The sequence below is a fragment of the Protopterus annectens genome, chromosome 10.part0 (genome assembly GCF_019279795.1).
Source record: "Protopterus annectens isolate FY-2018-M chromosome 10.part0, PAN1.0, whole genome shotgun sequence".
NCBI classification, from domain to species: Eukaryota; Metazoa; Chordata; order Ceratodontiformes; family Protopteridae; genus Protopterus; species Protopterus annectens.
Genome location: NC_056744.1, coordinates 1,416,564,236 through 1,416,576,781, shown reverse-complemented (window position 1 = coordinate 1,416,576,781; position 12,546 = coordinate 1,416,564,236). Strand labels below are relative to the sequence as shown.

The window sequence follows — 12,546 nt, the reverse complement described above, 5'->3', positions numbered from 1 at the left end:
TTCCTGTCCCAGAGACTTCTCATACTCTGGAACAAACTACCTATCTATATTAAACAAAGCTCCTCATTAGCACTCTCCAAGAAAAATCTTGATTGGATGGGAGATGGGAAATTCACCCCGGGGATCACTTCTGTGGCTCTGCTCGACAGGGGCACAGGAAAATAATTTTCTTGGGTAGCGAAAGCCAGGGTACGTTTTGGCTAGGCTTATATAGGCCCTAGGGCCAATAGTGTAGTACCTACCTATGAAGCTATGAACCTACCTATATATTAATATATTATGTATATAATATATTTATATATTTTATATATATCTATATACATATATATATATATATATATATATATATATATATATATATATATATATATATATATATATATAATGTATATATATTTATATATATATATATATGTGTGTGTCATATATATATGTCATATATAGGTTCATAGGTTCATACTAGACTATCTGCCCGAGGGCATTTACAAGCCTAGCCCATAGTTTTGTGGCTTACGCCACCCCTTTAGTATGGGGAACTATACCCATTATTTTGCTGTGCCTCTGTCGAGCAGTGACACTGAGGTAATCCCTGGGGTATATCTGCGATCTCCCATCCATTGGTCAAGATTTCTCTTGAACAAGGCCAGCGAGGTGCTCTGCCTCACATATACCGGGATTTTGTTCCACAGCATAGGGAGTCTTTGGGTGATGAATCTATCCCTCCAGCACGTCCTATTAATAGCCGTGTCGAGGTTTAAGTCTCCCGCCCTTGTGGCTCTGACAGATCTAGATTTTTTGAGGTGAAGCATATTCATCAAATCTGGGTTTGACATGGCCTTGTATGTTAGGCAAAGGTCACCTCTGAGCAAGCGGTAAGCGACTGAATAGAGCTGGAGTTCTTTGTCAAGCAGCATAGGACAGATGTTTGAGACCCTTTATCCTTTTGGTGAGGAACTTTTGTGGCCTCTCCAGCTGCTGCAAGTGTCGGGTCAGATACATTCCGAATGGGGCATTGTACTCAATCATTGGTCTGATGAGTGATGAGTATAGGGAGACTATGACCTCCCTTGATCTAGATGAGAATCCCTTCATGATAAGGTGGGCAATGTAGAAGGTCTTCCTAACTACTTTAGCTACATGGGTGTCGAATGACAGACTACTATCAACCTGGGTCCCCAGGTCCCTGGTAACTTCTTCTGTGCTCAGTGGATTGCCACCTACTTGGTAGCTAGGGGTAACCTTGTTTTTCCCGAAGGGTATGACTATGCATTTTTTGGCATTTAACTTTAGGCCATGGCTCTGGCACCAGTTATCCGTTTCTGTGAGACCCTTCTGAAGGATATCTGTGTCAGATGTGTTTTCTACTATGGCTCCCAGTTTGCAGTCATCTGCTAACTTTGTCAGCCATAACCCTCCTGTGTTTGCTTGTACTTCGGAAAAGTAGATGCCAAACAAGAGTGGGCCCAGGACTGAGCCCTGTGGTACACCACTTGTGACAGGCTTTGAGTCTGACATGGCGCCAGCAACTCTGACCCTGTGGGTTCTGTCACTCAGCCAGTTTGCAACCCATCTTGTGATGTATGGGTTAACATTTAAGCTGATGAGTTTTTCAATGATACCCGAGTGGGGTATTGTATCAAAGGCCTTCACCAGATCGAGGTAGGCTGTATGGACTGCCTTTCCCTCATCAATGGCTTTGGTGACCGTTTCGAAAAAGTCAACCAAGTTTAGAAGGCATGATCTGCCTTTGACAAAGCCAAACTGGGATGGATCCAAAGTCTGCAAATTCCCTATGTCTTTATTTATGAGGTCCATTATGATCCTCTCCATGGCTTTGCAGATAAGGCTTGTCAAGCTAATGAGGCGGTAATTTCCAGGGTCGGTGGAGGCACCGCCTTTGTGAAGTGGGACCACAGTTGCAGTGCGCCACTCCCTGGGTACGTATCCAGAGGTAAGACTATGATTAAACAGCTGTCCTAGCTGTGGGTTTAATTCCTCGTTGAGTTCGTGGAGCACACAGCCTGGGACACCATCAGGTCCCATGGATGCTGTGTTTTTTGCTTTGGAGAGAGCAGTTCTCACTTGGACGTTGGAGATGTTTGGGGGGCTGCAATCGCTTGGTATAGATATCTCTCCTTTTGGGGGGGGATGTGTGTGTATATATATATATATATATATATATATATATATATATATATATATATACATACATACATACACGTGTGTGTGTGTGTGTGTGTGTGTGTGTGTGTACAAATCAGGAAGTTTTATTTTTAGGAAGCAACAGCAGTAGCTTCAAACTAAAGTTGAAAAAACATTAATAGTATATGCTCTTCACTTCATTTCACTACAGTATCCCCTTACATGGAGGAGATAAAGCATGCATTCACGGTGGTCAATCAATTATGCAGCAGCTGAATTTGCAGCATTGTGTTCATGGCTAGTAATTTATGGGGATGATTGAAGGGGTTTGTAGGGAAGTAATGTGACCTTTTTTTCTTAAATTCATTTACAGAATGTAGTCCTTTACATCCTGTCTGCCAATGTGCTGTATATACTCCCTTATTAGCTTTATACTAAAAAGGAGAAAAGTGAAAGTGTTGCCTGATTAGCATGTGTATTCACTGTGGGTGTGCTGCAATGTGTATTTTATATTTAACTAACACTGCATGTGTACAATTTCAGTAGTTTCTTACTGTTAAATATTTAAAACAAAAAGGTGAAAAAGTTTAAATTCTAATATCCATTGAACTGTTAGCCCTGTCGTCACCATTTTAGAAAGGATATGTAATTTGATTTTCTGTTTTGTGTCTTTGCCTTATGGCCTGGGTCATTACTGAAAATGTTTTTGGACCAGCCCACTTACCTAGTTGATAGGTAGGTCGATAGATATGGAATTTAGTTACATGGTTCTGTAATGTTAAATATTAATTTTGTTATGAATGGGCTGCATTAATGTCCCCAGCTTTGGATGTATAAAAAAGCTTTTTGTATATATTTTTTTCATATCAAAGGTGGCTGAGAGCTTAGCCCTTCTTTTGTGACTCACTTTACCACTGATCTTTTTAAAATGTTGGTTTCACTTACTTGTATTTTTCCCTAAATAAGAAAACAAGGGGGAATAATTCTGTATTGCTTTAATGTTCATGATATCATAAGTTTAGTACCACTTTGTGGAGCATAGAGGTGTTTTAGATAGGTCATTATATCCACCATTGTAGACTTTGTTAGTATTGAATATGCACCGTAAAGTATTTATGAAGCTGCTACTTGGAAAATTTAATGTTATACAGTCAATCTAAAAGAACAAGATTTGCTTCCGCTGTTCTGCAGGCCATGCTTTAGGCCATCCACCCATCATGGTGATCTGCTGGTTTAGTGTTTGATATTCTCACATTTGAATAATGATTTCCTGAAAGTGGTCTCTGTGGTGAACATAATATAATTCCATGACTGCACTTAATGCAACAGTACAGATGTACAAAATATTAGAATCATTGCTGAGGATGGGCTTTTACCTTCTGGTATTTTGCAATATTGGGTTTGGCTGTCTAGTTTATGTAGTTAGTGTTTTGTCATTTTTTGGCATATAGGCTGTCTAGTTTATGTAGTTAGTGTTTTGTCACTTTTGGCATATGATTTTTTTTAAACCTGTTGGTTTATTTTTTCATTTTACTTCACTGTGGATAACCAAATTAATTTACGTTGATAAGTTATACTTTCCTTAGTACAACTTTTGTAAACTTGATTATTGATTTTAATGACTGCAGAATGTAACATATTTTTGTCTTTTTAGCATCATTAGTGCAGTTAAGTGTGCTCAAGGAAAAGGATGTTGTTAGCAAAGAAGAGCATGAGGAGCAAATCGAAAAGTTAAAGGTGGAGATTCAGCAGTGCAAGGATATCATAAAAACACAGCAGCAGCTCTTGCAGGTTAGTTAGCATATATCATTGGCAGTTTTCAAGTGTTCTAGAATTGTCCTATAGTCTAAATCTCTCACTGTCTCCCCAATTTCAGTGTGTGGCCTCCTTCTGCATGGTTATTTTGAAGTGTGTATTTAGGTTTTCAGCTTCAAAGTTCTTAAGTCTGTGGTCCAGTCCTAATGCCGGCTTACATGTGTGTTTAGATTTTTTTATGCCCTCCCTTTGTCTGTTTTGATCTTTGCTTTTTTTGTTGTTGTCTACTGCAAACTTTCTTATGTGTGCAGATATTTAATCTTTATCCTCATTGTTATGGCCAGGTCATGACTGAGAGCACTCCATGAAGAATTAATTCACTTAACCAGTTAAGAAGTAAGATTAGGTCATCCCCTTTAAAGAAGCACATGCCTTGACTCCTTCATTCTGGACCTTCCTTTTAATAGTGGCACTGAACCTATGCAAGAATATTCTTTCCAAAATATTTATGGATGCAACTTAATCTCAGACCATTGGAAGCTTTTTTTTTTTGCATTGAAATTAAGCAAGTATATAGTTGCTAATTTTAGTTACATACAGCTTATTTTGTGATGTCTAAAAAGTGGATATTTCTGAAAACATATACCACATTGAGCAATTCCACTGTAGTGCACTGTATAATGGAACAAGAATGGAACAAGGGTTTGCACTTTTACTGATGTTAGGTGCAATATTAGTGGACACTAGTGTAGACCACTAATATGTTGGTATGTATCATCAGTTTGAATTCTGTTAAACAGAGGAATGGATTCCACTGCTTACATTAAGCATTTATTGAGTCTGGTAGAAAGAACAAGAAGGTAAGTTTGAGGAGTCAGTAAATTTGCGGCATATGTGAAAACACAAACACATAGATGCTGCCAGTCCTTATGTGGCTGTTTTTCATGTACTGTTATTCCCATCATTCCCTTTGGTCCTGAAAAGTTTTGGACCTCTCTGGTGACTTGCAGTTGTGACAGTGCTTCATGCAGTACATGCCAAGTCCCCAGTTCCATCTATGTAAAATAACCTTTCTTAAATCTGACGTGAGATGTCCCCTTTCTATTCTCCTCCTCCTCCAGCCTTTCCACTTGTCACTCTTTGATGTACTGTTTCTAACATAAGTCTCTGTCATAATTATATGTTATTCAACTTCCATACCTTCCCCTCTTCCAGTCTCTGATTTTTACTCCTTTTTCCCCCTCCTTTTTTCTTTTAGACCAGCTAGCCCTTCAAGTAGCCATAGTTGCAGTACATCCTTTGGCCACTAGGTGGCACCCCCTTCCTAGACCCATCTCCTTTATCATCCACCCAACTATCTTAACATTCAACTCTCAGGCACACAGATTTCTACTATAATTATCTTTCTTGCAGTCCCAATCTATCCTTCTACTTTCTACTGTACATCACTCAACTGCCCTGCGTAGTATCACCCATACACTTACCTGGGCAGGCAGAACTCCACTGATCGTTTTTCATAGAGTCAGTCCTTCACTGGCTCTATCCATTCTGCTCCCCTACCCTGCCCCCAATTCTCACCCGCCCCCACTACTCCTACATTTATACACCCTGACCACTCCCACACCCATACAACCAACCACATTATAGACCTCATAAAGGTATACAAATAGACTCCTTAACAAAGTACTTAATCAGGACTCTTTCTACACAATAACCTGTATATAACACTCCAGTATGGCATCTACCTCACCACTGCTTATGGTCCTACTATTATTCCGCCCCCACTACTCCTACATTTATACACCCTGACCACTCCCACACCCATACAACCAACCACATTATAGACCTCATAAAGGTATACAAATAGACTCCTTAACAAAGTACTTAATCAGGACTCTTTCTACACAATAACCTGTATATAACACTCCAGTATGGCATCTACCTCACCACTGCTTATGGTCCTACTATTATTCTCACTTCTAACTATTATATATCCATACCTTATCTTTTTACACTCTATGAACACCTTAACTGCCTAGGGTTCCAATACCCCATATGACAAACCTCTACACTCACACTTGTAGTCTTTCATAGCCATAAAAACATACCCAACACATCAAACTACCTACCAGCTAAATATCATAGAGTGATTCACATTAAATGTCACAACTCAAGGGATAGGAAACTCCAGAACCTAATATGTAAACTTCTAAAATCTGTACTGAGACTACAAGTTCACTCCTTAATAGATGGTTATATCCACCCAAATCCAGGCCCAAACTCTACTACAACTGTAGAACCTCACTTTACAACCCCTGCTAACAAACATTTGCTTACTAGACCCTCCAATTCACTCCTAATAGCTCATCTTAATATTTGGAGCATTAACAATAAGGTTGCCCATCTGCATGCTCTCATGGATGTACATTCATTTGACATCCTATGTCTCACTGAAACATGGCTTAAGGCAACAACACCAGACAATGAGGTAATACCACCTGGATATAATATCTTGAGACTAGACCGTAAAGCTAAAAAAGGTGGGGGAGTAGCTAGACTATATAAATCTGGTTTATAGGTAACCTCCATAGAATCTAATCCACCTCTAGCCAGTAATCCAAACTTCAGCTTAATAAATGTAAATCTGTTTATATCATCTGTATTTATCTTCTCCCAGGCAATAACACTAACACCCTGGAGAATAACCTTAGTTGGCTCTCCACAAACTACCCACAGGAAACCATAGTACTTGGTGACTTTAATATCAATTGGAAGAGTTGTACCACAGAACAGCCTTCTACCCATATAAACCTTTATGGTTTTACACAAACCATTACATCCCCCACAAGGACCAATAAAGTTAATAACAAGGAAAGCACCCTTGACTGGTTCCTCATAAATGGTCACCACCAAAATTACATAGTAGGAACCCTCCCCGAAGACATAAGTGACCATTCTCTTACCTTCTTAATTAAAAATGAGTGACATTCCAAACCCAACCACATATAGGACAATAAGATCCAACAAATATTTCAACCTTGATACTTAAAGCACGTGATTGGTCTCCCCTAAAACAACTACCATTAGAAGAAGCAGTTATATAATTAAATTCTCAATTCTTAATTATTCTTGAACACCATGCACCAACTCGTACAATAAGAACTAGGGTTAAACCAGCCCCATGGCTTTCTAAAGCAACTAAACAACTAAACAAAAAAGTCCTCCTTAGAAACAAAGTCTAGGCAAACTGGCATACTACTAAAGACCCTGCAGATCAATTAAAATTTAGACAGCCAAGAAATGAAACAAAAAAGCCATACAGTTGGACAAAAGTAATTTTTACTTTTAGCTTCAATAAACCCACCAAAACAAACCTCAAACATTCTGGTCAGGCATTAATAAACTTCTACACCCAGGTCATTCACTCACACCCACCCCTTCAGGTTCTGATCACAGTAGTCCCAAGCAAATATCCAACACCTTCAACACTTTCTTCACAGAGACCATTCAATCACTTGCCAATCAGGTATCCCCTGACACCTCATCTTCCACCACCTCACACACCTCAATCATTTCACTTTCAGCCTGTTCTCACATGCCTTATCTGTACCCTAATTCAAAAACTTAAACCTACCACCCTCTCAGCAGATCTACTACATGCAGAATACCTACAAAAAGCTGCAAAAGCCATAGCCTACCCCATATCTATCCTGATTAATAGAACCATTACTGAAGGAAATGTTCCATCAATCTGGAAAATTTCACATATTATCCCTCTGCATAAAGTGGTAACTCCAACGAATTATCAGACTATAGACCTATAGCCCAATTATCTCCACTGGCAAAAATTATGGAGAAATGCATTCACAAACAGCTGTTAAGCTTCCTATTAGAAAATAACTTATTAGCTAATGGCCAACATGGTTTTAGACCATTTCATAGCACCACCTCTGCTCTTTTATCCTTCTCTGACCACATTAATAAATATCGGAATAATGAGCTTCTATCCTCCGCCCTCTTTATTGATTTGTCAAAATCATTTGACATGGTAGACCACCAACTACTCATCAACATACTCAAAAACCTGTCACAAGATACATTGGCTATACAATGGTTCCAATCCTACCTAAACAGCCGGCAACAGGCTGTATTATGGGAGAATAACTTGTCTTCTAACCTCCCAATTACCCCCTGTGTCCCTCAAGGCTCCATACTAGGACCACTCTTATTTTCTATATTTATAAATTACCTACATTCTGCAATACCTCAAGCTACCTTTATCCAGTATGCAGATGATGCAACATTACTATGCTCAGCCACCTCTCCATCAGATCTACAGTCACTAACCCAAAATGTGTTTAATACAGTTGAGAAATGGCTTCTACACTGATGTCTTATCTTGAACCCCAAAAAGACAAAACTACTACTATTTATTCCCACCCGTAGATCCTTCCCACTTAATTTTACTGTTACATCAAGTAATGGTACTATTATCTCTCCAGATCCTACTACTACTTGGGGTACTAATAGATAACAACCTTATCTTTGATTCCCATATAAACAGTACTATAAAAACAGTCAACAAGAAACTAGGTTCTCTGTAGAATCAAACCCTTTCTAACCCCACTAGCCAGGTCCACTATTGGCAGTACCCCCTTAATCTCTACCCTACTGTATGCCTCCCCTATCTATATATACTAAACTATGTAAAAGCAACTTGAACAAGCTGGCCATCTCCTACAATAACATTGCCAGATTTGCAACTGGGTCTTTCATCATTGTCACAATCTTAAACAGCTAGGATGGTTAGAACTGCCAAATCTTCTAACATTTAACCAACTAACAGTTGCCCACAAGATCCTGTATCAACCTACTAACACACCGATACTGACAAATCTTATCACCCCCCCTATAGCAGCCTAAAGACCTTACGCTCATCTAATAAACAACTTGTGGAAATATGTAAAACTAACAATTTGGCTGCTGACTCTCTGTTCTCTAATACTATTGGTAAAACCTGTAACCTCCTCCCCAGTGCTCTACCCTCCCTTACCTCAATCACCCTATTTAAAAGCAAACTGAAATCATACCTTAAAGCACAATGGTTATGCCCCTGTGCTAACCCTAACTACCTCTCTTACCAATGGGTATTGCTCATCTTATCTGCATGTGCTAGATACTTTTCTGTTGCTATGCATCTGTACAGTTGAAAAGTTTTACTTGTGATTTCATTGCTATGACTAACTATACCTGATATGTACTAAATTTGTGAGTAAAATTCCAATGTATGGTAAAAAAAAATGTAATGTACCTCAGTTTTTTGTAGAATCTTTCTTACTGAAAATAATATTGTAAATGTGGAGCTTCTCTCCTCAGGCCTCTACTGAAAATGGACACGTATCCAGTTGGACTAGCCCGGTCAACAAATGTAAAATAAAATAAAATAAAGTATTCTAGTGCTGGTGCCATAGTTACCCATCCCAACCTGTCAGAACACAAAATAATTAACTCCTCTCCCTGACTCACTGAACATTTTTATGCAGTACTGATTTAAAATGCATTTTGAGACCTGTCTGTTATGTTTGCTGTTCTGGAGAAGGAGGTCACATTTGTATTTTTTTTCATTGTACTGAACACCAGATGTCAGTTTTCTTAATATTTATAGTAAGCAGTATTAGTTATGAAAGTGTTGTGATTTAAAATTTTAATAAATGAACTTGGAGAAATGTGTCATGATGTAATTGCACTTTAGTGCTATTTGGAGCAGTCAGTTTCACCTCTGCATTTCATTCAGACTGTTGACTAGTAACTCTGGTCTTCATCCTTACTAAAAAGCAAATTAATTAGTAAGCGAAAGTGCCCTTGTGAGTGGTTAATCCATTTCAGGGACTTGCATACCCTTGTGTATTTTGTTCCTTGCCAGAAAACTGTTAAATATGTCATTGGACAAATTCTAGACCCCATTGTAGCCACTCTTCTACGTGTATTTCAGGAATTAATGAGATGAAAGATTGAAAGTTTCCAAACAATTTAGGACAGCCAGGAGATATAATCCCTACAGCATGCCCTGGGTCTGTCTTAAGTTCTTCCTTTCAGGTAGCCATTCTAGCATACTGTCTAGTGGTAGTTACATAGATAGAATCCTTATAAGTTGTTTAAAACAAAACTAATTCTCTTGTTTTGGCACAGCATCTTTATTTTGGAGAGCCATTGAATGGTCAAGCATCTTGGAGAATAAGTGGGTGGAAGGTTGGTGTGAGTGGGTGGGAGGTTGGTGTGATGTTTAAGGTACTTGCCTTAGAAACACAAGTGGCAGGGTTTGATTTTCACGTGTGATAATTGGCTGGGCTTAAAATTGGCCCACGAGGGCAGTTAGCCTAGTACTAATCTATGATCCTATGAAGCCCAGTGTCATTTGTCATTTCTGTTATTTGTACCCAATGATTTTCTCTCAGTCATTTGTCATAGCTTACGATCACAGGTAATGATGAAAACTGTGAGCTTCCTGTGGGAATTTAGCTCCCACCTCATCACCACATATCAGATGTTCTTCGTGTTTCACTGTTGCAGTCATTACATTTGGGTAATCCTGCTAGCAGGTTGCCCTCAGTCAGCCTGAATTCCAAAGTCCTGGGTCCTGTGTCGGCCGCTGTCGCCCGGTCGTCAGGGGTATAAAAGATGCGGCCGACACCATTTTCTTTAGTCTTTCTTGCCGCATGGTGCCCAAAGCAGAAGCAGTTCGTAAGGGCTGGTCGGCCGACTCCTGAGATTTTCGAGTTTGAGTTTCAGATCTGAAGTCTTCTATAAAGCTAAGTATCCCGTTGGGGAAACTTTTTTCTTGCTCCAGACCGATGTCAGAAAAAGTTAATAATTGTATTTCTTGTGGGAAGCAAATACCTCATAAGGACTTTCATTCTTACTGTATTCCTTGCCTAGGCCCTGACCGTAATGTTTCAGGTTGTCGGTTTTGTGCTAGATTTAACCAACGCACTATTAAGCGTCTGTATGATTTTGCATTAAACTATTTTGGACGCAGGTTTAATTATCCAGAAATGTCGTCGGAAAGCCATCCGACTACCGGAGTTTACAAAAAATGCAAAGAAAAAAAAAGATAGACAACCGAGGCCCAATACCGACGACTAAGCTTCTCCTAAGCCAGTTCTCAGTGAGGTGCTTTTGCAGGCACTGACGCCCGCTACTTTAGAGTTGCAGGCCGCTACCGACTCCCACGTGGAGTCGCCTATGCCACTGGAAACTCAAGGTATTGGAGCCTTGGACGCTATTCCTTCAGATGGGTCCGGAGCTGCTAAGCAGGCACCGGCTTTTGAGGGTGTATTCAGACCTAAACATCTATACATTAAACCGACTTCAAAGGCAAAGACTAAAGCACCTTCAAAGGCAAAGAAGCAAACACAAGAGCCACGTGGACAGGCCTCCATGCCCAAAAAGCAGATGCTCAAAATGGCCGAAGACTTGATTACCTTGATCAGGGGTTCCCATCCCCCACCTTGATCACGGGTTCCCATCCCCCACCTGATGAGGCCTAGGCAAGAGACTGAATATGAATCTTCAGATCAGGTTTCCATTTCTTCTGATTCCTCTTCTGATCAGGAATATTCTCTCCCCCCCCCCCCCCCCATGAGGATTCTGATGCTGAAGAATCTATACCTTCAGCTTGTCCTCCAGAGGACTATTCTTTTGGGGAAACCTTACATACCATGAGGGGGGATTTCCACTGGGAGAGCCAAGATTTTTCAGTATCTAAAAAGAGGCTCAGGGATTTCCTGTTATACCTCAACACAAGCCACTAGCCATCCCACCTGTGTTGGACATTGTAGATGATGTGTTTTCGGAGTCTAGTCTTACCCCTGACTCCTTACCTCCAGCTCCTGTTAAGCCTGACAGATATTACAGGGTTCTTGACTCACATAAATTCCTTTTTAAAAACCTTGCTGCAGACCCAGAAACTATTTCTCGGGTCCCAAAGGAGTTGAGGCTTCCACTGCAAAAAACCCTACCCCCTCTGACAGGGATTCTAGGGCACTGGGATAGATGGGGAAAAAGGTTTACACATCTGCTACCTTGGCTATAAGGGCCTTAAACTGTCAGTTTCATATGCTCAAATATCAGCAACATGTCATGGCATTGCTTAAACAGAAAATGTTGTTAAACTCTGAATGTGCAGAAAACAAGGGAATGCAGGATTTATTGCATGCAGCTGAACAAGTTGGAAAACATACTTTGCAATGTGGTTTTGATTCTTTAGAGGCCTCCTGCAGGGCCACAGTTACAGGTTCTGTAATTAGGGGCATGCTTGGTTAAAGGAACAAAATCTGCCCGATCCTGTTAAAGTTAAATTATTAGATGCACCTTACAGCATGATACTTTGTTTGGTGTTAAGGCAGAAGAGGTGTTAAAGAAAATGGAGGACAAAGCTAAATCTATGCAAACGGTCAAAGATTTTGTACAAGTACAGCCACCTAGGTTTAGTAGACACTGGCCAACAAAGAATTGGTCCAGATGCCCTAGAGGCAGATCCCAGGTGCAAGGTTCATTCCGCTCAAAACAATGGGGGGGGCTTCTACCTCCAAAGTTGGAGAAGACAAATTATAACCATTCAGGAAACAGTCCCAATGACTTCCCCCTGCC

At 40.0% G+C, this 12,546-nt stretch overlaps 1 protein-coding gene across 1 annotated transcript in view; it reads left to right on the top strand.

The window, feature by feature from the left end:
- LOC122814292 (SSX family member 2 interacting protein) overlaps positions 1-12,546 on the top strand; it is a 1,175,977-nt gene that overhangs the window by 497,289 nt on the left and 666,142 nt on the right. Inside the window, exon 7 of the mRNA XM_044086880.1 lies at positions 3,797-3,933. Within this exon, the coding sequence (XP_043942815.1) occupies positions 3,797-3,933 (137 nt within the window). The remainder of the gene's footprint in view (positions 1-3,796; positions 3,934-12,546) is intronic.